Consider the following 27,832-nt stretch of genomic DNA (forward strand, 5'->3'; position numbering starts at 1 on the left):
TACTTTGAAGAATGGGACAAACTCTGGAATCAACATCTAAATTTCTCGGCCTGTGTGGTACTCAAAGAGAACCTAATGAAAATGTTTTATCGCTGGTACTTGACCCCAGTTAAACTTGCTAGAATGTACGGATCTTGTAACAAATGCTGGAAGTGCAAAGAAAAGGAGGGGTCCTTCTACCATATGTGGTGGGAATGCCAAAAGGTCAAAAAGTTTTGGGAGAGTGTTTACAATGAATTAAAGAAAATATTAAAATATACTTTTGTTGAAAGGCTGGAAGCATTCCTGCTTGGTATGGTAGGAAGGGAGATAAAGAAAAAAGATTACAGGTTGTTCCAATATGCAACTACGGCAGCAAGAGTTCTAATAGCTAAAAACTGGAAATTGGAGGGTTTACCGACATTGGAGGAATGGAGATTCAAACTATTGGAATACGTGGAGATGGATAGGCTGTCAGGCAAAATAAGATATACAAAAGATCAGAGGTTTGTTAAAGATTGGGAAAGCTTTACGAAATATCTGGGAAACTTAACTGACGATCAGATAACTCTAGTGGGTTTTAAAACTGCTTTGTAATATTTAAGGGTAATGTCAAAAAGGAAAGGGGAGAAGGTGACTGACTTATGACATTACAATCTACGAAATGCAGATATATAGTAAATATCAGAATGGACGATTCGTGGCAAGACTGAAGGAAGCCTCTACTTTTTGCATCATGTGGTGATCTGTTATAATATATTTTGTACTATGTATTTTGATTTTGCAAACTAATAAAAAGCAATACGAAAAAAAAAAAAAAGAAAATTCACCAGCAATTTAATGTGAATGTTGCCTAATATGCACCTTTTTAAAAACACAATTTTAAAAATACCCAGATCTGCAAAGCACTGTCCTCTAATATAGTTCATGCTCGCACTTTATTTTCACTAATATTTGCATCTTTGTACGAACATTACCTTAGTGCATTTCTCTACCCAGTACTTGGCTGAAGAATTGCACTGTGAAATTCAGAAAAGTGAGAAACCTGAACAACGGCTGTGGTTTTGGCTTATGTATCATTTCAGGAATTGCGGATTAGAAAAGTTTGCCTCTAAATGCAAACTGAACCGCAGCCCTCCAACCGTAATGCAACACTAAAATATCTACTTTGCTTATTTATTTTTTTATCCTGGCCTTTTGCTCCAGGCCGAAACAATCTGGGTGTTTCTATTTACCAACTTCCATTTGGGTGTGGGGCAAACAACAGAGGAAGAGGGAGAAACGAGCATGTTGGTCTCTATCTTACGGGGACCTTTGAACTGAAACAAAACAGCAATTTCAGAAGCAGCACCAGCAGAATAACAAAGCAACGTGACGCCTCTGCCGTTTATCTTCCTTTCAAACTGATTTCAAGGGCTCCACTCTGTACATGTGTACCATCTAAAATCGATTCTGCCCACCCCACAAAGCATCCCCTCTCAAACCAGGGATTCCATTGATCGTTCACAGAGCACCCTTTCCCAGCCCAAATGAATGAATGTTGACAAAAGGTGGCTGTAAGCCTGCAGTAGTAATGGTTGGAGGTGTGCTTAAAATCAGTCTGCTTGCTTCCTCTCTCCCTCCCGTCCTTTTTTTTTTTTTTTTTTTGCATCTGTTCTCTGCTTTTATGGCTGGATGGGTTTATTTTTTTACGGTTCAGTGTTCTTTCCATTTGTTTTGCTTGTATTAGTCATTTATAACGTGACATCGGCAGGCGGAAAGCAAAGCTGCCATTTGGATGCAGAACACAGCAGTCGCAGGGAGCTGGTGAAACAACAGTCTACAGCTCCATGTATTAGCAACAGTAGAGATCAGAGAAATCCTATGGGGCCAATTCTTCAGCCAGCTTTATGAGCATTTCTTCCCAACTTGACTTGTCAACTCTTGGAAGCTTGCATGTGTAAGTTTCATTTGCAGGCAGTAGCTCAGTGGTAGAGCACCTGCCTTGCAAGATGAAGGCCCCGGTTCATTCACCGGCATCTCAGGTAGGGCTAGGGATGTCTCCCGTCTCAAACAGTGGAGAGCCTCTGCTAGCCAGAGTGGACATAAGAAGAGCCTTCAAGATCCGCCCAATGGCCAGTCTAGTCCAACATCCTCCTCTCACAGTAGCCAACCAAATGCCTGCGGGAAGCCCAAACGCAGGACACGGGCACAACAGCTGTCCCGCCTCTTGTGGTTACCAGCAACTGGTACTGTACAGTGGTACCGCTGGTTGCAAAGGGGATCCGTTCCAGAGGTCCGTTTGCAACCTGAAAAGAATGCAACCTGCGTCTGCGCATGGCGATTCGCCACTTCTGCAGATGCGCATGACATCATTTTGCATGTCTGTGCATGCGCGAGTGGCGAAACCCGGAAGTAACCCTTTCCAGTACATCCAGGTCACTGTGGGACGCTACCTGAAAACGTGCAACCTGAAGCAAATGTAACATGAGGTATGACTGTATTCTGAAGCAGGCTGACTCCAACAGTGGAATACAATAATGAACTAGATGCATCAGTGGTCTGACCTCAGTATAAGGTGGCTAAGAAGAATTCACAGGAATTTACCCAAACATATCCTGGGATATAGCTGTGCCTGGAACCGGGTGCCTCAAAATGGGACTCCCAGCAGTCAGGCCCTGGTGCCTTTCATCACCAACTGTCTGTTTCCATATCAAGCCTGGAATACTGAGCTCTGTGCTTTGGAAGGGGCAGTACCAGACTGCCTGAGTACTCTGTCAGCTGACTCCCAGGACCAATCCTGGTCCACCAGGCCCTATAAAAAGAGAGCAGGGCTGCCCTACCCTAGGTATGGTGAAGAAGCCCACCTCAGGGAGCAGAATTTGAAGCACAGAATTGGGGTGGGGTGGGGAGCAGAATTTGTCAACTTCTTAAATTTATTATATAATTTTTAACACCATGGGATTAAGATTTTCAGATTCCTTAGCATCAGGAATCAAACTGTCTTGGGTTATCTCTGAGGGAAAGGAGAGTGTGAGGTCATTGGGACTGCAGGCATCAACTGAATCTCCAAGAGGATTAGACAGATTTGTGGAGGATGAGGTTATCAGTGCATATTTTAGGATAAAATGCATTTAGAAATGCATACATTGAGAGAAAATACATATTTACATTTTGCAGGGGGTGATATTACATATTCATATATTAAAATATGAATTTGGGCCTGGATTTAAAAAAATACAGATCAATGTGCATGGCAATGCAGCAAAACAGATTTATGAAGGGCCAAACAGAAAATGACACATATTGGTAGTAGGGTGATCTGCCCACCCCTAAAAAATCACAAATCTGCCAGAAAGGCATTAAATTGGGGCAAACTTTGCTACTCGCTGGCTACAGCCAATGACTGATAGCCCTAATGGCTGTGATTCGACCCCATTGCTGGAGGCAGCATGCATCTGAATACCAGTGGCTGGGAACCGTGAGTGGAGAGAGTGCTGTAGGACTCAAGCTCTGCTTGTTGGAGTAGTGGGCTGCAGTAGATGAGCCTTTGGTACGATCCAACAATGTTGTTCTTAAGTTCATCAACAATATCACCTTGTCAGCTGTGGTGATTTGACAGTAATGAGGCCAGAAATATATCCCATGAAAGGCTCGCCATCTATCTATCTTGCACAGGAGGCCTTTTCAGTCTAGCTAAGCTATTAGTGCCTAATTAGTTTATTATTATTATTATTATTATTATTATTATTATTATTATTATTATTATTATTATTATATGATGTTACTTAGCTTCCCTTTCCAGCCACATCAATTTCCTTATTGAGGGCTCGGATAGGCCTTTCTCTTTATCAGAGACTGAAGGCTGTGGTGCTCTGTAGCAAACCTCTCCTGGCTTCTTGTCTTCATTAGCAAAGTTGCACTCTGGGAGTTTCCAACAGCGGTGCAACTTTAACAGCTCTGAGCGATGTGTGAGATTTCAGAAGAGCATACTTTGCCTTTGGTGGGCTTTTGCGCACTGAACCGCACTGCGCCCGTGCTCATTACTGTCAAAGGTTAGACAGAGCAACAGATTAAGGAAAGAGAGAATAAATCCTCACCATCAGCTGCTTGATCGTCGGGTGCTCCTCTGTTTCTCTGCCTGAGGCGGACTCCTTGTGAACAATCTCAACGCGGATATCGTTCTTGGCAGAAACCACACCTTTCAGATCTAAACAAAAGAGCAAGAGAGTAAAAGTTATCCCCCCACAAAGCTGCTCCATAACATTACATGGATCCTAGCAGAATAGCAGTAGTATCTACCTCTGCCCGCACACATTAAACTTTAACAAAAATATATTCATTCATCTAAATTGCAACCTTGACCTTTTGATTAGAAATGCAAACCACCTTGCAGAGAAATGCTGCTGTTTAAACTATTAGCCCAATGTAGGGACCCTCTAAAGAAAAGAAAAAAAGCAAGGAAGTACCCAGCCTCTGATTATTTCCAAACATTATCCGGTTCCCTCTATGTTAGTTTATCACAAACAAAAGCCTTACTTCCACCTCATTCACTTGCCAGAGCATGGAGGCTCCCTCAGTTATCCTGGTGCTCTGGCAATGAGATTATTGCTCCTGCTTTGGGAAAAAAAAACCCAGTACTGCACTCCTCCAAATTCTCCCTCTAACACATTCCTGCATGGCATGCTTTTCTCTGGAGCTTTGCCTTAGTGCAACTTTCATCGTCTAGGAAACCGTTTTCTCACCTGCCATTGTACCCCAGTGTATTGGAGAGAATTCCTGGAGGAATTATAGGGCAGGGTTGGGGAAACTCAGAGTCAGGGGCCAAATGTGGCCCTCCAGGCATCTCTATCTGGTTCTCAGGACTCTCCCCACACAACACCCCAGCCAGACCCCATGACTCCCAGGCCAGCCCTTGCTTTGCCTGGCTGAAATGTGTCATTGAGCTCTGATAATGCCTCTTGACTGTGTGGGTGGAGAGCAGAGAGGGATTGCACAGAGGTAAAATTTACATGTGTTGCGCCATACATTTTTTTATTTTGGCCTGACCCATTCATGGCATGTAGCTCCCAGAACTGGGAGAGAAAAAGTTCCCCATCCCTGTTCTATGGCACAGATGTGATTTATGTAGGGACTCTAGAAAACATTGCTCCCCTTGACTGGCCGTGGCTCTCCAGGGTTTCAGACAGGATTTGAATCTCACACCTTCTGCATGCAAAGCATGACTTGCTTAAGCTATTAAACCTCTTGAACGAAGAATACAACCAAGACCACACAGTCTATGAGACCCATAAAGACAGGTGAATCCCCATTCAACAATGTGTGCATTTTTTTAAAAAAAGCCCTTTCCCTACAATATAACGAACATTGCAATAATAAGACAACAATCATAAACAAGTTTCAATTCCCATGACTCTAATATGTTTTAATTGTTTTCATTATGAATTTTTTAGCTGTTGTAACCTGTTCTGGGACTTGCTGATGAAGGGCAGGTAATAAATACAACAACGACAACAATTCCAGGATTGCATAGGCATCTGATATCTAGGTAAATTATATGGGGATTTGTTAATCATTAAAATATTTCACTTTGCTACAGTTGTTAGTTTATTTCTTTATGCCTGTTTCCCCCCTTAGGTAATACAAACGTGCTGGGGTGTACGGGGTGTTAGGGGAGGGGAAAACTGTGTTCCTTCTGGGGTAGTTTGTCCACCTTTGGTCCCCAACCTGCGCTCAGCTCCTGTTAGTGGCTCCTTGAAGCTGTCAGCATGTGACAGTGGCCACACCCTGGGAAACAGCTTAGACTGGCCGGCTAACCCAGGTGAAGGTAGCTGATGGGTCTTAAATCCTTGGTGAGTTAGAGACTTCCCCCACATGTGAAGACAGGTTCTGGTGGACTGAGAAGATAAGGCCAATAGTGGGTCCACTGGTCAATAAGGTGTTTTCTGCATGCGCTGTAGAGGGAAATGGGACGCAGATGAGGCTCGTCAACCTGGGAAGCTAGGAGAATGAAAACTATGCCTTGTGGGATATCTTTGGGAGAAGAAAAGGCTAAAGAGTGAACCCTACACAAATCTGGAGTGGAGCCCCTCAGATAGCTTCTTGTTTGCCTCTTTCTGGCAACTCCTACAGCCAAGTTAGTGACAAACATATTGCTCTGCTTTCCTTTGGACCATATCAGCAAGGCCAAGAGGGGAATCTTGTTTTCTGGGCAGCCCAGAACCTCCATACACACTACCCAGGCTTGCGTCCCGGAGGGCAACTTTGTTGTTGCTAACACAGCAACCTGAAGGCACACTCGATTGTCTCTCAAGACAGATGGATGCCAACAACAACAAGGTTGGGGCTGATCAGAACTGTAGTCCAAACATCTGGAGGCTGCTAGGTTGGAGAAAGCTGTAATAGAACCTTTCCAAAATGAGGAGGTGAGTGGCAGGGGGACAAAAGTTTAAAGGCCCTTTGCTTATTTATTTAAGCAATAAATGGATGCTTTTCATGCCCATCTTTGCAGTTCCTGCACATCCTGGTTTGAGCCAGACGGCCAAACTGGAAGCACAGACTGTCCATATGTGCAACGTGCTCTTTGTTTGCTCAGCTATTGCATCTTAGTGAATCAGAGACATTATCTAATTAGTTATCTGCCCAACAAAGTAGGTATGCTGGGTATTCTCAAGAAGAGCACTGCACAGTCAGCGGCAGATGCTGAGCTGGAAGGGGATGGCCTGCTTTCATGCAGCAGCTGAGAGAAAAGAAGGGCAGTGGGATTTAGCGACTTGCGTTCCAGCCCCAACATCTCCCGCCAGTTTCCCAGGAGGAGAATGATGCTCTTTGAAGAGACTGTTTTTGAAAAATTAAACCAAAGATACCAAACAGCAGGCCTGAAAGGAAAGAAAATGCTTCTCTCTGTGTGTGCCTAAGATTAAAGGCAGCAGAGGAGGTAAACCTAAACAGCTCCAGGCTTTGAAGAAACACATTGAGAAATGGGTCTGCAATTCATAACTGGCCTTTGTCTTTCTTTGGATCTCCCAAGCTAAACTCCAGAGCAGGAATGGGGAACCTACAGCCCTCCAGAACATTGCTGGACCAGCTACCACCATCCCTGACTACCGGCCGTACTGGCTGGGGCTGATAGGAATTGGAGCCCAACAACATCTGGAGGGATATAAGAAGGCATCCCTTTCCATTCCTCCCTGTATTTGTCTCATGCAGCACTGTTTTCATTCCCCTGCAGTTCACCTTCTGCCCAAACCCACCTTATTTGTCTTGCTGCCTACTGCAGGAAGAAGCAGCTCTCACTTCAGGCAGAGGTTGTGGGTAGTATTAATGGGAGATGGAACTGGACACTGGTCCAAACAGAGGACTCTGCCTCACCAACCTCAGATTGCAATCAGGCAGCTCCTCACCACCTGCCTGCCTTCTTCTTCATAGCCAGTCCTGGGGGTAGCACTAGCCTACGTAGTCTCAATTTTGCCCTTGTAGAACTCAGCAGGGAGGAGGATGGGGCAAAAATAGAATGAGTTGGCTCTGCCTCTCATTTGCTCCCTCTCTATCTGTCATTGGTTCTTGCTCCATGTACCATGTACCTTTCACCCTACAAGTCTCAGTGGGTACCAGCCACCACTGGAAAGTCTCAACCACGACTTTCAGCAACTTCTGTTCAAGCCTTGTTGAAATGAATGGGAACTGTGGGGCTGGCACAGGAGAAGGTCTCCATGGGCTGTGCTCCGTGCTAATTCGTGGGAGGGGAAGCCATTTGTGTTTGTCCTCTCAGGCAGTGATATACCTTGAGCCGTTTCTGAATGCCACCAGTCTGTTTGCTTAAAGGTGCATGCAAACTGGCATCCTATTAAGCTTTTGCAAACTGGCATCCTGTTAAGCATGTATGGAATTGGGCTGAATTTAGTCATTTATGTTGGTGTCCTTGATTTCCCGTTTGATTGCAAAAAATAATAATCATCCTTAAAAAATGGGGTCAGGGGGAAAGAGAGACCTGAAAAGTCTTCAGCATTTTTCTCATCACATCCTGCAGATTGCAGCTGGGGGACTTAACAACTTGAGCGACTCGGCAAAAGGGGGCACTTTACAACCTAATCTGGAGACACATTGGAATGGGAGTTGTTTTGAAATCCCTATAAATAATGCATGCTTTCAAGTGACAGGCTATGAATCATCTCTTTGGCTGGTTTTTTGAAAGATGGAATACTTTATAGGAGGCACTAACTCAAGTGTTCATGTGTCTGCTGTTCAGTCTATCTTCCAAACAAGAGGATGCTTGTGGCTTCCAAGAGGCAGAGAGATAGCAGAGATGTTGAAAGAGAGGGAAGGGTATGGAGCAGGACTCTGGTGCCCACTTGCACTTTCCATCTCACTTTCCAAGGAGGCCCACACTCAAGACCTCCACAATGCTGCTTCCATTCATAAGCACCGAAACAAACATGTAGGAAGAATTGCTTGCAGCGAAAAGGGATTTAACACAGGTGGCAACAGTTGTGCACAGGGCAGCCTGCACAAAAGAATCTTCAGCAGATGGCCATACAATATGGCTACCATCCCCAAGCTGGTGCGCTCCAGATGTTTTGAACTACAACTCCCACCATTCCTGACCATTGGCCATGCTGTTTAGGGCTGATGGGAGTTGGAGTCCAACAGCATCAAGAGGCTGCCAGGCTGGGGAAGGTTGCAACGTGGTGTTGAGCATTTATAGTGCCTGAGGTGCCAGCACATAATGGGTGCCATGGGCAGCAGAAAAAGAGGTGCCCGTGCTCTGTACCAGTGAGTGCCATCACAATAAAAGCACTGCAGCCAACCATTTTTGTTTTCATCCCAAAGGTGAAGAAAGGCATGCAAATGCTTGTCCAGCAAGGAAATGCAGAGGGGGAAAATATAGGTCCCTTAGTTGTCACACGGTAAAAAAGAAAAAGAAAATCAAGGTTACTAGTACCTGGAGTGTGTCTGAATTAGCATCCCTTCCTCCAGGGCAAAGGCTCCTTAATTGATAACCTGGTGCCACCAGCCAAATCAATACTTAATTTACTGATTTTCTTATACCTTTTTCTTGATAATGTGTTCTGAGACCACTGTTGGCCTATCCTCCAGGCATCTACTAGTAATGGGTTTATGAACACATCAAGATGGAATTTTCCAAGCTTCATGATGCAGGGAAAGCATTTATCCCTTCTGGTTTTGTCCCCTTTTTCTTTCTCGTAGTTTATTGCTTCTTCCTGTTCTCTGTCCAAGAGTAGAAATAATGTCCTGAGCGCCAAAAGCCTCAGCATTTAATCACAATGAAAAGCCAATTACGGCCTCATAGAGTCCTCTCTTAGGGACGTTACTCCTTAAATAACTTGTGGCTTGTAATGTCATCCAGGAAACAACAACAGATGTGTATTAAGCCCGTTAAAATATGTCCCCTGAGGAATCTCTCTGCTTACTGTATACATAATTTGCTTGTGATGCCTTTTGCTTCCTCTCATTAAAGCGGGAGTGAGAATCGCCTTCTGTGATACCTGCTCTACCGCCCGTGACCTGTCATTAGCTTAGTCAGGCTTTTCCTGATTCCTAGCCAAGAAATTGGAGGCTGTGAGCAAGCAGATTTCAAGAGTGTTTTTGCTTCAGGATGGAGGAGCCCCCAACCACTGACTGCTGAGTCACCTAGTAGGGGCTTTGGTAAACCTTTATTGAGGTGGTTCCCCATGGTACCTGCTAATGCATTTGCAGGGTCACCTAGTGGGACCCCTGGGAAATCAATGCACAATGCATTTGACCATAAAGAAGCTAGGCTGTGATTTGGAGCAGTTCCAAAAATAAAAAATAAAAATAAATAATTTTTCTGCTTCCCTTGGGAGACAAATCCACACACTCTCCATAGCAGTTAATTCATTTTTTTTTCAAAAGTACATTAAGATTTCTAAAAGAATACACAATCCATAAAAGAGAGAGGAGGAGGGAAATCATACTATTCACTACCACAACACATTATCCCAAAAGTAGTTAAACTAGAAATAAATGGTTTTCTACATTATAATTGGCTAGGTACTTCATGCAGAAAGCAGATGATCTAAATTTCCATTAGTGCCAAAATAGCTATTTCAGAAAGTTACAAGCTTTGCCTATGTTAACTGAAACGTATCTGATCCCTCTCAGTTTTCCCAGGTCCTAACAAAATTTGCTAATTTAATTAATGGTGGAGTTTCTCCTCATCTATTGATCGGATTGCTGAGGCTTTCCATGACTTCACTAACTTCCATGACTGCACAGTTTTAAAAGGTGTCAAGTCTGGATTCTAAGGCTTGTTTGTCTGTCCAAGCATCCCTCAACCTGGAGCCAACAGCAAAAAGGTATTATGTATGATGGAAATGGAGATCAAGAGCTCATTGGGGATTGCATTTGACTGCGTTGCTGGGGGGGGGGGGTTAAAAAAACACCTTGGAATCTACAGCAGCAATATACATTATATGAGTTGAGTGCTTGTTCTACGTACCTTCCAATTTTGAATCAGAAATATTGTGCACCTCTTTGAGAAATGCCACCCCAAGGTGTATTTACAAGTACAGCTCTATGGAAAAACTGTTGTGCTGAAATTGGCCAATAGACAATAAACTGATGTTTTTGTTTACAAGTATATCCAGATTAGTCTACCCATCATTTTTCCTACGCAACATCTCTGGCTGCTTGAAAGCCAGAATTCTTTCATGCGGAACAAAGACTGCTGCACAGGGCGATTTCCAGCCCCAAATGAATCTTGTGTGCTCTATGTTGAATGGCAAATGCTTGTGTAGGTCTTCTCTGGAGATGGGATAGCATCTGCTGCCCAGGCAGGTGTCCCCCCAGAAAGCTACTTCTACAAACTGGATGGACTCTTTCCCTCCCTACTCTCGCCCAGAGAAGGGAACAGATAATGTTTGAGGAGGTTGCCAGGAAGAAGACGTTATGAGTGACAGATGGCCATATGGTGGCAAATGTGCCATGCTGAGCATTGGTATTCTATGTGTTTTCCTCATCTGAGCAGCATATTTTGCAAGCAGTGAGGGATGTAAGACAAAACACTTCTCTGAGGATATCCTCTGTGGGTTATGGAAGCATGGTTGCACACTCCTATTTTAGAGAAAAAGCCATTACACTGCAGAGGGATGGTGGGTGTCTCACACAACTCAAAAAGTTGTCTCAGAAAACTGCAAAGTTCAAAAGTCTGCTGAGGCCAAGCCTAGAACCTACAGGAGGTTTGAATGGGTGATGTGAGGTATCAGGCAATGACATCAGCTGTGTTTTCCCCTGTGCTAGCCATAAGACGTTTGCCAACAAAGGTCCGTATAGTTAAAGCTATGGTTTTCCCAGTAGTGATGTATGGAAGTGAGAGCTGGACCATAAAGAAGGCTGATCGCCGAAGAATTGATGCTTTTGAATTATGGTGCTGGAGGAGACTCTTGGACTGCAAGAAGATCAAACCTATCCATTCTGAAGGAAATCAGCCCTGAGTGCTCACTGGAAGGACAGATCGTGAAGCTGAGGCTCCAATACTTTGGCCATCTCATGAGAAGAGAAGACTCCCTGGAAAAGACCCTGATGCTGGGAAAGATGGAGGGCACAAGGAGAAGGGGACGACAGAGGATGAGATGATTGGACAGTGTTCTCGAAGCTACCAGCATGAGTTTGACCAAACTGCAGGAGGCAGTGGAAGACAGGAGTGCCTGGCGTGCTCTGGTCCATGGGGTCACGAAGAGTCGGACACGACTAAACGGCTAAACAACAACAGCCATAAGAGAGATTGGCTGGGAATGAGGATCACTTCCCAAGGAAGAATCTCTCCACCAATGAGGTTGCTTCCTCTGAGCCTGGCCTATGGATCTTTGATGACAAGTCTCTGATAGCACTGAAGATGACACAACTCTCATGAGACTGGGGTCCACTTTGCATCATTTCTGCTTTGACACATCCCACTGCTATTACACCAATAAGTTGGAGGTCCAGGGATATCCCTGCCAGTCTCAAGTCTTAGTGGTACTTTCTGGGCTTGTGGCACAAATCCTACTGTGGAGTCAGCTGGCCCATCAATGGATGCCGTTTTCTTCAGCAAAGTGCACACCTTCAATTTTCAGCTACTTTTAAATCGTAAACACATTTACGGGAAATGTGTGGGCTCAGTAAAACTCAGACCTTTTAAATGTAAGCGTGTTCATGTTTGTTTGTGAAATTCTTTCCCAAGGGAAAACCACCTGATTGGTTGAATTGACTCTTTCTGGGAAAGCAGCAAAAACATGGGTTTTGTGTGTGTTTTTGCTACGCTTTGGGGGCTCAGTACTCATTTTTAGGAATTATCTCTTGCTTTTAGGGTGGTCTTGTTTTTATTGGTGGCTTTTACACATCTTTTAGTCAACCTTTTATCCCCCTGCCCCAACATATTCTTAGTTGCTAGAGAGAGCTGATGCTAGCAATATAGTCTTATAGGAACTGATCCGTTCCTCAACTCTGCAACAAATGTGTGGTCCAGAAAAGAGTTGTCCTCTGCATTTTGCACTTCTCCTAATTTTGTGATTCTCAACTGCCTGGCGCTTTCACAAGGAACACTGCCACATAACTGCAAACTTGGACCAAAACTAACAAAATGAATTTCAATAGGGACAAATGTAAGGTTCCGCACTTAGGCAGGAACAACCAGCTGCACAAATATAAGATGGAGGACACCTGTGAAAGGGATCTAGGGGTCTGAGTAGATCGCAAGCTTAAACTGAAAATCGTGTTATGCAGCAGCAGCAAAACAAACAAAACAAAACAAGCAAACAAAAAGCTAATGCTATTCTAGGCTGCATCAACAGAAGTATAGTGTCCAGATCAAAGGAAATAATAGTACCACTCTATTCTGCCTTGGTCAGACCACACCAGGGATACTGTGTCCCATTCTGGGCACCACAATTTAAGAAGGGTATTGACAAGTTGGATGCTTTTGAATTATGGTGCTGGAGAAGACTCTTGAGAGTCCCATGGACTGCAAGAAGATCAAACGCATCCATTCTTAAGGAAATCAGCCCTGAGTGCTCACTGGAAGGACAGATCATGAAGCTGAGGCTCCAGTACTTTGGCCACCTCATGAGAAGAGAAGACTTCCTGGAGAAGACACTGATGCTGGGAAAGATGGAGGGCACAAGGAGAAGGGGGTGACAGAGGACGAGATGGTTGGATAGTGTCTTCGAGGTTACCAGCATGAGTTTGACCAAACTGCGGGAGGTAGTGGAAGACAGAGGTGCCTGGCGTGCTCTGGTCCATGGGGTCACGAAGAGTCGGACACGGCTAAACGACTAAACAACAACAACAATTGACAAGTTGGAACATGTGCAGAGGAGGGTGACCAAGATTATCAAGAGTCTGGAAACCAAGCCATATGAGGAACAGTTGAGGAAGTTGGGTATGTTTAGCCTGGAAAAGAGGAGACTGAGGGGAGATGTGATAGCCATCTTCAAATATCTAAAGATGGAAGATGGAACAAGCTTGTTTTCTCCTGCTCCAGAGGGTAGAGCCCAAGCCAATGGATTCAAGTTACAAGAAATAAGATTCTGACTAAACAGGAAGGACTTTGACAGTAAAAGCTGTTCAACAGTGGAACAGACTCCCTTGGGAGGTGGTGGGTTCTCCTTCATTTGGGTTTATAAGCAGAGGTTGGATGGATGCTTTAGTTGAGATTCCTGCATTGCAGGGGGTTGGACTAGATGATTCTATCATAATGTTCATTCCACAATTGCAAGAAATTGGGATTTTAGGCCACCCTTGCACTATAAATTTAAAGCAGTATTGTATCACTTTAATTTGTTAAAGTGCTGGGAGTTGTTAGGAGACCCCACAGAGCTCCTTGGGAAGAAGGTTTGATAGTTAAACCAGTCTGAGAATTGAAGCCCTGTGGGGAATAGGGTAGCCTAACAACTCTCAGAACCCTTACAGTTCCAAGGACTTATTAGGGGCAAGCCATTACTGCTCAAAGTGGAATGATATTACTTTAACTGTCTAGTGCAGATGGGGCACTAGCATGGCAGCACTTATGCTCTGAAATTCCCTGACTACAGTGGTACCTCTAGTTACGAACTTACAGTGGTACCTCGCAAGACGAATGCCTCGCAAGACAAAAAACTCGCTAGACGAAAGGGTTTTTTGTTTTTTGAGCTGCTTCGCAAGACGATTTTCCCTATGGGCTTGCTTCGCAAGACGGAAACGTCTTGCAAGTTTGTTTCCTTTTTCTTAACACCGTTAATACAGTTGCGACTTGACTTCGAGGAGCAACTCATAGCACGCGGTGTGGTAGCCTTTTTTGAGGTTTTTAAAGACTTTGGTGATTTCTGAAGCTTTTCCAAAACTTTCCCGACACCGTGCTTCGCAAGACGAAAAAAATCGCAAGATGACAAAACTCGCGGAATGAATTAATTTCGTCTTGCGAGGCACCACTGTAATTCGTTCCAGAGGTCCGTTCTTAACCTGAAACTGTTCTTAACTAGAGGCGTGCTTTCACTAATGGGGCCTCTTGCTGCTGCTGCGCCGCAGGCACATGATTTCCATTCTCATCATGAGGCAAAGTTCTCAACTCGAGGTAACTCTTCTAGGTTAGCGGAGTTTGTAACCTGAAGCATTTGTAACTTGAGGTACCACTGTATTGATATTAGGCAGGCACCTTTATGGCACAGTTTTCACCACCTACTTATTTTGTTTTGTTTAAGCATGCTTACTCAGATATGCCAGTATATTACATACATTTGCTTTTAAAAACTGTTGATTATCCTGTATTTTGGCAATTTCATTATTTTTTTACTGTTTTAACACTTGTTTTGAGTACATTTTTAATGAACATTTTACACCACTTAGAGATTTCTTTTGATTAAGTGGTATAGATGCCTTGTTAAGTAAAGTAAAATATATATTAGGATAAAATACATTTAGAATTGTGCATTTTATATCTTAAAAGTATGTATTTAAACAAGAATTTTCATGCAAATTGATGTAGAAATTGTTTGGGATGGACTTATGAATGAACACTTGCAAAAGTGATACAGCCTAGAAGTACACTGATCCACTCATGATACACACACACATTTAATGGAGCAGATTTTCCTTTAACAAGGGCTCCTTTGCTGCATGGGAGACCCATGGAACTTGGCACTGCAGTTGTTAATATGTCTAGAGAGAATGAGAAAATACCTGTCAGCAAGGACTAAATCCAACCTGTATTGAATTCCAATGGAAACAGAAATGGGAGTAGAAATTGCCAATTTTTGTTTATTCATGCCATGTCTGTAGCAGAAATCTACTCAGCAAATATAATCAGTATTCACTGTTGTTCTGTTCAGTCTACAAATGATACGTAATTGGCTACACCTCTCTCAAATTCATGTGTTTAATTATTTAAGTAAATTACATAATTTTGCCACAGCAGCTAGCAGGAGGAATAGCGTAATTTTTGGCAGAAGACAAACTGCAGCAGAATGGAGACAGCACTGCATGGGATTAACAAGAGGGCAGAACAGAAAGCAATGCTTTCTTACATCCATGTCAGTTAGCTCAGTTTGTTTTGAGTTCAGCATGCAGATCTGCTGAAGGAGATCAGCATGCAAATCAACACCAACACCACCTCATGCACACTGTTCATGGATGCTTGTAGCTTGTGAATCAAGACAGAGTAGACCCAAAGGTTTCATTTAGAGCCTTGGGAATGCCACTAGCTTGGCTCCAGCCTCCAAACATCCGGTGCTTTGAAACTCTGGCTTTGCTTCCTAATCCAAGCCTTGGCACCACTGCTGCATGCCTGATCTGTCATCATCACAAATATACCAATGCTAGACGTTGTGTGCCCTGCAAATAATCCAGAGCCATCTGGTTACATCAAATAAGGAGTAGGTAATGAGCCACATGTTCTCCCTCTGTCCCAGGATCAGAGGAATGATACAGTGTGCTCACATCTATCTTAAAAGAAAAGAAAAGAAAGATGAGGGGAATGTGCAGACGAGACTGATTATGTCTGACCATTGACACCGCAACGACGAGTTGGCCCATTTTCTATTGAGCAAGCTTGAATGGTGCCATCATCGCTGAATGATTCCACTGAAATTGAATTGGCCTCTTCTCAGGTCTTAGCTGCGCGCCTGCCCATCAAAAAATACTTACCAAAATGCAAGATTAATGACTGCCAGATATTTAATTTGCTAATACCTGAAAGAGCCGCTTAATGGGGTTTGGGAGAGTCATAAAAGGGGGGGGGAGTGGGGGGGGGGAGCAGACACAATTATTGCTGTTAAGAACAAACTAGTATGCAGGCCCAGCCATTCATTAAGCAAGTCCAGGGAGAGCTTCTGGCTCTTTGATTTCTTTGCAAACAATCCAGAAAGAACCAACTGGTTTTTTTATATATATATTGGCACCGCAACACAGGGATTTTGCATAGCGTTTGGCTTATTTGTCTTTCACTATCCCTACAGTTAGAGGCATGGTTGAGGACTGCTTGTTCTCTCTTGCTGTCTCAGAAGCTCAGAACAATCACTCTTCCTTCCCCCGATGGTTTGATCCCTGTTCGCTCAGCCAACAATCATTCTTTAACTTCTATGCTTTTTTTCCTAATGAGCTGCTCCTGTTTACCTCCACAATCCTTTTCTTGCATTTGTGATGTTTATTTTAACATCTGCTTCTTCGACTCGGCAGCAAAGCCAACAGCATTACGGGCTCAGCAAGGGATTCGAGTATAGATTTCATTTTAAATGTATAGCCTTCCTGATCCCTGCAGGCTCAGAACGGGGAGCAATGTTCATAAAACCAAGACGTCTTTTAGTATAAGATAAAAGCAACACGTTAATACGAAGCTAATGCGTATTTCTGCTGTATTCTCCATACATTTGGTCAAATGCAAAAGAAGAAGTCTGATGTCACCTCCAGATGGGGTTGGTGCTACAACTAGGGAGGAGTGGGCTGCAGGGCAGATATTGGGGTCCCATGAGAAAAGCAGTAAATGGCACTGTCTCCAGGTCTGAGAGCCACATTTTAAGAAGGAGATTGACTTGGCTGATGAGGGGGTCTGGAGAAGCCAAGTCTGTGGAAGAATGGTTGAAAGAGCCGGGTATGTTTGCTTTGGAGAAGAGAAGTTTAAGAGGAGGCATGGTCAATGTCTTCAAACATCTGAAGAGTAACAGCAATGCTTGGTGGCTGGTGCAAATATCAATCTTATCTATCTGGCTGTCAAAGAGAAGGCGCAAACTGATAATTTCTCCAGATGGCAAGATTAGCACCAATTGGGTGGAAATTCTAGGAAGGCAGATGACAGCTAAGATAAGAATAAATCTCCAAATGGCAAGAGCTGCTCGATGGTGGAGATGGAAGTATGGATGTCAGAGAATTCAGACAGAAACAGGAGCAGAAACTGGCAATGTCTGCTTATTTGTCCCATGTCCAGAACAGAACTCAATCTAGCAATTATAATCAGTGTTCACTGTTGTTGTTGTTCTTAGTCTGCAAATGATATGGAATAGTCTCTCTCTCTCTCTCTCTCTCTCTCTCTCTCTCTCTCTCTCTCTCTCTCTCTCTCCCTCCCCCACTCCCCTTTTTGCATTGTGGTTCCTTTGCATTGAAATGAATGGAGTGGGATAATGCAATGGAAATATAATTACATAATTTCACTACAGTGGACAGTGAGATGAATAATGCAACTTTTGGTGGAAGACAAACTGCAGCACAATGGAAACAGTGCTGCATGTGGCAAATACAGTACATGGCAGAATGGAAAGTTCCTTCGCAAGTGTATTCTGCAACATGCCACTGACACAATAATAGTGTGTGAGTGGTGAATTTATACTGGACCATGCACACATCATTCTGCTTTATTAGTTGTTCTGTGATTTCCCAATGTTGTTGTTTTATTTTCATCTGGAAGGGCACTCTTGCGCTATAGCACAACAAAAGTGGCACAAATAAACCAACAACCTAGAACATTTGCAGTCTGAAAAGTTTCAGGATTTCAGCAGGGAGATACAGGACATGAACTGACTGCAAACAAAGAGTACATTTGCCCCAAAACTGCTGCAGGTGCAAATGGTGCTGAAAATGGAATCATGCATAACTGTCCCAATACTATCATGAGCACAAATAATCATGAATGCACACTGAAAAGGACACGTGGAGAGGCCCTGAAATGCAGTGCTGCAACAGCATGCTGAAGTTTACATGGGATAGCTCTACAATGTACTTCCTTCCCATTACACATTTATTGGCATGGTTTAATGGTGGGTTGAAGTCACAAGGACAGCTTAAGCATGTGTACAAAACAAGTTGGATTTAGTCAACCAATAATATGGTTCATCCATATCATGTTCACCCTTGATGTGTGTCAAGAGCTCAGAGCTATTCTACACATTGAACTTAGGAGCACAGCATGTGTAAAATGGCTGACACCTGATGGTCTGCCTTAACACTGAGTCAGACCACTGGCCTATCTATCAGCAGCAGATCTTCAGGGTTTTAGGCACGGTATTTCCAAGCACAACCTGGAGATGTCAGGAACTGAACCTGGGCCTCTCTGCATGCAACACGTGTGCTCTACCATTGGGTTACATTCCCTTCTCTTAATTACAGATAGAGCCATCGACCTAATCTAATGAAAGTTCCCTTCACTATAGACTTCCCAAATGATTTTACCTAGCCAAAGTTGACTCCTCCCAAGCTGTCTCCATCCCAGCGTCATGACTGGAGGGATAAAATGTTTATCATAACCAGGGAATCAAGGCCAGGCGGGTCTTTGAGGACGTCACAAGAAGAGGCAGCTTTGGATAAACTTACATTACCTCTCCATGTGGTTTTCCTAGGCAGAGAAGAAGGGCTTCCAGACTTCCAGCATGATATGGTCAGAGAGTCAATTGAATAAAAAGAAAGTGACTTACTTCTCTGCGAGCGAGCACAGCAGAAGGCCACAATGGTGGCCATCAACACCAAAAACGCCACACCAGCTCCAACTGCCACGCCTATGATGACTGCCATTGGCACTGACTCTGGAAAAAACAAGAGAGCAAATGAAGTGGAGATGGGCTCCGGATATCATCAACTTTTGTCCTTCCTCATTGTCCCCCATTCACTACCAGAACCCTGGTTGTCTATTATCAGATCCTCCTACAGTCAAACATTAAGGCCACATCTGCACTATACCTTTTTCCTAACAGCTCTCAGCACCCTTAAGAAACAACAGTTCCCAAGATTATTAGGTGATGAAAGTGGTATGAAATTGCTTCAAATGTATGGTGCAGATGGGGCCTCAGATTAGTGCCGAACCAACAAAATGCAAGGGTAGCTTGGTGAATGACACGTGGTATACTCAAATGAGTTGGTTGGGGACTTGTTTGTTCAGAGGGAAGACAAATGGAGATGTGTGGCTCACGTCACTGACCCCTGGATCTCTCACATTTGGCAAAACAAATGCAAACATTGCTGGTAGAGGCCAGGGTAGGGTGAATGTGGGTGATTTAGTTAGTTTAGTGCAGGTGAATTATTTGAAATATTAAGACTTTTGCAGAGGAGACAGGCTCGGTGGGAAATAATAATAATAATAATAATAATAATAATAATAATAATAATAAAAAATCCAGGCAGCACACATTCTGGGCATGTGTAAATTTGCTGCACAGGTATATAATTTTGATACTAAGCAAAAGATGCAGCACACTGGAAACCTCAGTTTTTGTTCCAAAATCATAAGGAAAGAAAGTTTATGGTTCTTGACTTCCGGAGGCGGCGCGACCGGTAATGGCTGCCTTCTCCGAGTAAGGAGAAGGGAGCTCCGCTGCGAACGGGTCGTCCGCTACGGCGAAGCGGAGACCCACTTAGGAAAACCACAGGTGGCAGAAGCCTGTGGTCTTGGGACCCGGCGGGCGCCAGAAGCAGCCCCCAAATCGCTGAAGGGACCCCGTAAGGGGCTCCGGATCGTGGAGGGGGTAGCGGCGCTGTGGGTCGTTGCGCAAACAGCGAAGTGAAGCCGCATTGCTGTTGCCGGTCAGCGCTGTCCTTTCTTCCTGCAATTTCTGAACTTTGGAAACTACAACCCGTGAGTAATTTGGACTTTGAGAACTTTTTGAAACTTTTGACAACTTTCTGAAACTTTTTGAGAACTTTCTGAAACTTTCAAAACTTTTTAAAAAAAGTTAAAATTCGGCTGAAAACGGAGTGAGGATAAGCAGGAAGCCCGCCTCCCGCTATACTGAACTCTAAGCAAAGAGCAGGAGGAGTGGAGACAAAAAGTTATGTGCTAACCAACTGCTGGCACCCTACTAAAGCAGACTTTTGAGGAAAAGACTTTGAGTTACTATCTTCTTTGGTCATATTGGGTGCAATGAGATTCTTCTTCTGATGTACTAGTGGATTATAAAATAAATAAGAACCTCTGGTGCTGGAGCTGCCTGGCTGAGCTTCAGTCTGCAACTGTGGATACATTGAATTTAGACTTTGAAACATTCTGAGCAGGAACTGGATATTTTTGAAACTGTTGCAGTCTAGGCACTGCTAGAAACACTGTTCTGTTTTAAGTTTACTCTGCTAAAAATAATACATTGTGGAGGCTGATGGATATGGAATTAAATTTATAAGTTTGATATGGATTTGATCTTTTCCCTGAAGACGTACTAAGCTCCCTCTAGAGGATTTTGGACTTACAGCAGTGACTTTGCTTTACTATCCCTTTCCCGGCTTCTCTTTGACTATTGTTTCTGGGCCTTCACTTTCCCATGGGAACAACTTGGACTGACCTTGGATTATAGATAACTTTGGAATGAGTGGCGCAAGGAGAAGAGGAAGAACTAAACAAACAACTTTGACTTTATCTGCAGCCTCACAGCGTAGATCATCTGTGCCGGCTTTGCCTTCCACTTTGCCTCCAGACATAGAGGCGGCCTCCCTAATACAGGCAGGGGAGGGTGAGACGGAGGAGCTGCACCTGGAAGATATGGCTTCAGGGACAAGTAGCTCTGTCTTGGAGAAAATTTTCGAGAAACTAGAGGCTTTGGATAAGAAGGCTGACTTGCATACAGCTAAAATTGAACAGAACACAGAAAGTTTGAATAAGCTGACTGGACAAGTTGCACAGAATGTCCAGTCTATTGGAGAATTAAAGGAGGCTGTAGGTGAAAATCGGAAACTGGCTGAAGATACTAGTCAAAGAGTAGAGGAACTTGAGAAGGAAGTAAGACCACTCAGCAAACAAGTTGGAGAACATCAGATTTACTTTTTGATGACAGAATTGCGAAACAGGGAGACCAACTTGAGGATACGCTCGATTCCAGAGGTGGAAGAAGATAATTTTATTGAATTCTTGACTAAAGAATTTGCCAAGTTTTGGAAGTTAGAGGAAAAAGACTTTAAAATAGTATCCGCTTTCAGGCTTGGCAGAGTCAGAAGGATAGAGAAGCCCAGAGACTGTTTGATAACACTGAGATCAAAGGAGGAAAGGGACAAAATTTTGGGCCTGCACTACGAAAAGTCACTTGACATTTTGGGCAAGAGAATTGAAATCTACAAGGATATCCCTAAACAGTTGCTGGACTTAAGATCTAACTACACGGAATTGGCAAGATTGTTAAGAAGCAACGCAATTATATTCAGGTGGGAGTTTCCACAAGGATTATCCTTTACCCACAGAGGGAGAAAGATCAAAATCAAAACAGTGGAAGATAGAGATAAGTTTCTGGGAGCACACGGAGAAGACCTCCACAAAGGACTTGGACTACCAGCGCCAGAACCTCCAGGGGAGCCCGCCCCCTCGGATCCCCAAGGACCGGAGAACAAGGTACCACCCCAGAAAGAATAACCAGATTTATCCAGGATGTCTCTGCAGCTTTTGAGCTGGAACATAAATGGCTGTAACAGCCCCGAAAAAAGGTCTAAAATTTTTCATATTTTAAAAAAGGAACAATTGGACATTATATGCTTACAAGAAACACATGTGATTAGGCTCCACAGAAAGGTGTTAATAAACAAAAGGCTTGGTCAAGAATTTATATCATCGGATACCGTTAAAAAGAGAGGCGTAGTGATCTATGCAAAAGAGAGCCTTTCACCAAAATTTCTCTTTAAAGATGAAAGTGGAAGAATCCTTGCAATAGAAGTACAATATCAAGGAGAAAAAATTTTGATATTAGGAATTTATGCTCCAAATGAAGGGAAATCGGACTTTTACAAGAAGTTGCATGAGACTATGCTGGATTATCTGGACTATAACAACGTCATTATGATGGGGGACATGAATGGGGTTGTATCAACAAATATGGATAAGTCACAGAACCAAAACATTACCAAAGAAGGAAGACTACCTAAGACTTTCTTTGAAATGACTGACAATATGGACTGGATTGACATTTGGAGAGTTAGAAACCCCTTGGGGAGAGAAGGAACATTCTTTTCTGAAGCCCAACTGACCTGGACACGAATCGACCAAATATGGATAACTAGAAGTCTGGCACCTAAGGTGAGGAAGGTGGAAATCTGCCCCAAAACATGCTCCGACCATAACGCTTTGAGAATGGATATGACACTGATCCCAACCGGCTCCTTTAGATGGAAGATGAATGATGGCCTGTTTAGAGACCAAAGAATCGTAAAGAAGGCCCAAAAAACTTTAAAGGACTACTTCGAGATTAATTTGAGTACCACGGTGGAAAAAAGAACTATCTGGGATGCAAGTAAAGCTGTGATGAGAGGGTTCTTGATTCAACAGAATTCTTTAAAGAAAAGATTGCAAAATGAAAAGAAAGACAAAATTCTGGAAAGAATCAAAGAGTTGGAGAAGAAGTTAAGATCTGACCCGAAATCTCAACCGATTCTGAGAGAAATCAAACTTCATCAGGCACAATATTCTAAACTGATAAATCAGGAAATAGAATGGAAGATCAAAACAATGAAACAAAAAACTTTTGAGTCGGCTAATAAATGTGGGAAACTGCTAGCTTGGCAGTTGAAAAGGAGACAAAGACTGAATACAGTAACAAACTTAGAGGTTGAAGGAAGGAACATTCAGAACCCGGGAGAGATCAGAAAGTGCTTCCAGAGGTATTTTAAAAAGTTATACACTCAAGGGCCACAAGATGAAACAGAGATCATACAATTTCTGGAGAAAAATGGATTAGCAAAGTTGTCAGAAGAAAATAGAACAATTTTGAATAGCAAAATAACACGACAAGAGATTGAGCAGGCCATCCAGAGTTTGAAACAGGGCAAATCACCAGGGCCAGATGGACTGACCTCTAACTACTACAAGATATTGAAGGATTACTTGATACAACCATTATTGGAGGTCAGCAATGAAATAATGGAGGGGAAGAAGGCGCCTGAATCGTGGAAAGAAGCATTTATCACATTGATACCAAAGTCGGAAACTGAAAAGACACAACTTAAGAACTACCGTCCCATCTCCCTTTTAAATGTGGATTACAAAATATTTGCAGATGTTTTGGCACGAAGATTTAAGAAAGTTTTAAGTGAGATAATCCATAAAGACCAGGCAGGCTTTCTCCCGGGTAGACACATGTTTGCAAACACAAGGAACATTATAGACATATTGGAACTTTTGCAAACAAACATAAACACTAAAGCAGTTCTAATTTTCATAGACGCGGAGAAGGCCTTTGACAACATATCCTGGAAATTTATGAAGGGGAATTTAAAAGAAATGGGAGTGGGACGGGGGTTTGAGAATGGGATTGAGGCAATATACTCAGAACAAAAGGCTAAACTGATAGTTAACAATGTGGTTACAGAAGGGTTCAAAATTGAAAAAGGTACACGACAAGGCTGCCCGATTTCCCCATTACTGTTTATCTCGGTTCTGGAAGTGCTCCTGAATATGATTAGAGGGGACCGGTTGGTGGAAGGGATCCAGGTCGGAGCGAAACAATATAAACTCAAAGCTTTTGCAGATGACCTAGTCTTGACATTACAGGAGCCGGAATCTAGTATGAAAAGAGTATTACAACTGATTCAAAACTTTGGTCGAGTGGCAGGATTTAAGTTGAATAAGCAAAAAACTAAGGTGTTGGGGAAGAACTTGACAGATACTGAGCTGGAACAGCTTCAGAAAGAGACAGAACTGAACATGGTTAAGAAAGTCAAATACTTGGGGGTAAACATAACAGCAAAAAATCTGAGCCTTTTTAAAGATAACTATGAAAAATGTTGGTCAGAAATTAAGAGAGACTTGGATAGTTGGTCAAGACTAAAACTTTCTTTGTTAGGCCGAATAGCTGCCATCAAGATGAATGTACTGCCAAAAATGTTATTTTTGTTTCAGACACTACAGATTGTAGACAAGACAGAGTGTTTTCGGAAGTGGCAGAAAGATATTTCTAAATTTGTCTGGCAGGGCAAAAAGCCCAGAATTAAATTTAAAATACTAACAGATGCGAAAGAAAGAGGGGGCTTTGCCCTGCCAGACTTAAAGTTGTATTATGAAGCTGCAGCGTTCTGCTGGCTAAAAGATTGGTTACTTCTTGAAGATACGGATGTCTTGGACTTGGAAGGTTTTAATAATGCGTTTGGATGGCATGCTTATTTATGGTATGACAAAGCTAAGATAAATAAGGCCTTTAAGAATCATATTGTCAGAAAATCAGTTTTTAATGTCTGGACAAAATACAAAGACTTATTGGAGAACAAAACTCCGAGGTGGCTGTCACCCCTGGAGGCCAAGGCTCGAAAAAGAGTCAATATGGAGGCCAATTGGCCAAAATATTGGGAGATAATAGAAAAGGATGGGGACAACTGGAAATTGCAGAGTTTAGAAAAGATGAGAGATAAAGTGAGAGACTGGTTACACTATGCTCAGATTAAAGAAGTGTTTAAAAATGACAAAAAGTTAGGATTCCAAGTGGAAAAATCAAAGTTAGAAACTGAACTGCTAGAACCTAAGACTAAAGTACTTTCAAAAATGTATAACTTGCTGCTGAAATGGAACACACAAGACGAAATGGTAAAATCAACAATGATAAAATGGGCTCAGGACATTGGGCACAATATTATGTTTGAAGATTGGGAAAGGTTGTGGACCTCTGGGCTGAACTTCACTGCATGTAATGCGTTGAAGGAAAATGTGATGAAAATGATGTATAGATGGTACATGACCCCTGTTAAATTAGCTAAAATATACCATTCGTCTGATAGTAAATGTTGGAAATGTAAGGAAAATGAAGGAACATTTTTTCACCTCTGGTGGACCTGCCCTAGAGTGAAGGCCTTTTGGGAGACAATATATAATGAATTAAAAAGGGTGTTTAAATACACCTTTACTAAGAAACCAGAGGCCTTTCTCTTGGGTATTGTCGACCAGAGTGTGTTAAAAAAGGACAGAACATTTTTTATGTATGCAACAACAGCAGCAAGAATATTGATTGCCAAGAACTGGAAAACTCAGAAGCTACCCACTGTGGAAGAATGGCAGATGCAGCTGATGGACTATATGCAGCTAGCCGAGATGACCGGCAGAATCCGAGACCAGGGAGAAGAAAGGATGGAAGAAGACTGGAAGAAATTTAAGATCTATTTACAAAAATATTGTAATTTGGCTGAGTGTTGAACCGGATGCCAGAGTAGAAAACAATTGTCTATCACCAAATTAGACTTAAGGATGAATTATATGCTAATCAAAACTAAGACTATGAGCAAAATGATAATTTGTTTGAAATTAATTTAATAATGATGCAAGTGTATGCGGGAGGTGTGGGGGAGTCCTATGCAACAACTGAGAGATGTTAAATTGACAATGATGAATTGTGTTATTTCTGATGTATGTTTTATGTGAAAATCTTAATAAATATATTATAAAAAAAAAAAAAAAAAGAAAGTTTATGGTTCTTACAAAAATCTGTGGCGATATAGTGTGCATGAGCCCAGGAGGTGGCTAGGGTCAAGCACACAGCACTAAACTCTGAGAACATCTTGACCCCCATCCATTCATTTTCTGGATGGACCATGTGTTGGCTTCCTATAGGCTTGGTGTTTGGTGACTAAAACAACAACATTTATACTCATTTAGCATGTCTGGTCACAAATCTGACCTACCAAACTGAAATACATTATGGTGGAAATGTGTAATTTTCCTTTATGAATGGCTGGATGCTTCAGATGCTCCATACAGATTCAGTCACCATGTAGAGAGTTTATAAGCAGATACCATCAGCACTGGCTGAGAGATGCAAGAACAGCATCCAGTAGGAGCAGCAGTTTTTCAGTTCTTGCCCAAATCCTGTGGAATGCCTTTCCCAAGGAGTAGGCTGATTTGACTTGGGCATTTGCCTCCTCTCAGAGACAAGTAGGAACATTTTTTTCTAGTATCAGGCCTTTGAAAACTAGATCCCTGTTTATCGATTGACATTGTGGATTGATCCTGCTGTTGACTGTTAATTAGGTTTCATTGGTTTTGTTGCTCTTAATAGATTGTGCTTAGTTTTTTTTAAAAAAATACTGTATGTTGTGTAATCCCCTTTGTAAGTTAGATAATTGAAAAGCAGTGTAAACAGATAGGAAACAAATTGTCATCGGAATCTATCTTGAAGGAGAGGTGGGTTTGCTTTTTTTAGCACTTTCTCTGGAAGCTGGAGTAGTGCGGCAGAATTATCTAGCACTGAAGCTTTCCCCACTCCAATCAGCAATCAGTCAGTGCACAGCTTCAATGTTATGGCTTGGTTGTTCATTAGCATCTAAGTCAAAACACAATCACCATCCCAAATCAAACCCTTCATTGTGTGGTCCAGTGTGCTTATGGTGACTAGAACATTGGATGAAAACTGACGAGACCTGGGTTCAAATCCCCATTCAGTCCCAAAGCTCACTGGCTGGTCTTGGCCAAGTAGCTAACGAAAGCTTTGGTTTGGGATCCAGATATTTGAAGGTCTGTTTCCTTCCATATGGCCAAGGGTGGTGGATGTGCTTTTTATTTCCAGCAAGCAGTTCTCCAGCATTCTGCAGCCTCCCTGACTGCCCATGCCTCCTGACCTCAAACACTTCATGGGTAGAGCTACTGCATGATGAGTTTTGACTGGGGCATGGGCACCTGGGGAGGCTGCAGTGTGCAGATCACTGGTGAGATGATTTGTAGAATGAAAGGAAGGACATTCCCAAATAACAGTTGGCTACCTCAAAAGCAAGGCAAGTACATAAGAAATCCTGCACCCCACTCATAAGAATTTCACTGAAATTTTATCATGCCTTAGGTAAAATTTTGAATGCAATTTCTTATCTCATTAATTGATGGATAATAACTGGGACGGGGGGAAATGCAGGAAGTATTATTTTGACACAGCACGTATCCCACCACTTTTAGAAGCACAATTGGTTGGAATGCAAGGCAGGGCCTTTTCCACTGTGGCACCCAGGTTGTAGAATTCCCTTCCTAGATATGTCTGGTTGCTTGGCACTCAGTTTTAAGCTTCAGGTGGAGCGGATAAGACCTTAGTGTGGCTTGAAGTTCTGTCTCCCATTTTTATGCTGAATTGTTTCACCTTGCTTGTGGTTTTAATGTATCACAGATTTTAGCCATTTTTATTACAATTTGGCAGAACTGGACACTAAACCCACCCCGATGCATACAACAGAACTTGGTTCAGGCTAGAACAGCAGGAGGGATGTGGATTAACATGAAGGGATGCTGCGTTCAAGATGTAGCGGATGAAGGGAATCAGGTAGAATGCTACCATTATCTCCTATATGCACTGTGCGAGTGCTGCAAAGAATGCAGAAGCGACCCCAACGTCATGCTAACCTACTCTACCGCCAATGTGTTGTTGGCTTAGGTTTCTTCAATCCACTACTTCTCAGTTTGCAAAACCGACCTGCTTTTTATGGTTTAGGGAAAACATTTTATCAATGAGGTTTATTTATTTTAATCACCATT

At 42.8% G+C, this 27,832-nt stretch overlaps 1 protein-coding gene across 3 annotated transcripts in view; it reads right to left on the minus strand.

Moving 5' to 3' along the window:
* The window catches only part of KIRREL3 (kirre like nephrin family adhesion molecule 3), a 775,275-nt gene that overhangs the window by 24,481 nt on the left and 722,962 nt on the right, over positions 1-27,832 (minus strand). For all 3 annotated transcript variants that reach the window (XM_028708148.2, XM_028708150.2, XM_028708149.2), the window contains 2 exons: positions 18,852-18,959; positions 4,059-4,168 (listed from right to left, as the gene is read on the minus strand). In XM_028708148.2, coding sequence (XP_028563981.1) covers positions 4,059-4,168; positions 18,852-18,959 — 218 coding nt within the window. The remainder of the gene's footprint in view (positions 1-4,058; positions 4,169-18,851; positions 18,960-27,832) is intronic.

Source organism: Podarcis muralis, chromosome 15, assembly GCF_964188315.1.
Source record: "Podarcis muralis chromosome 15, rPodMur119.hap1.1, whole genome shotgun sequence".
In the NCBI taxonomy this organism is placed as follows: domain Eukaryota; kingdom Metazoa; phylum Chordata; class Lepidosauria; order Squamata; family Lacertidae; genus Podarcis; species Podarcis muralis.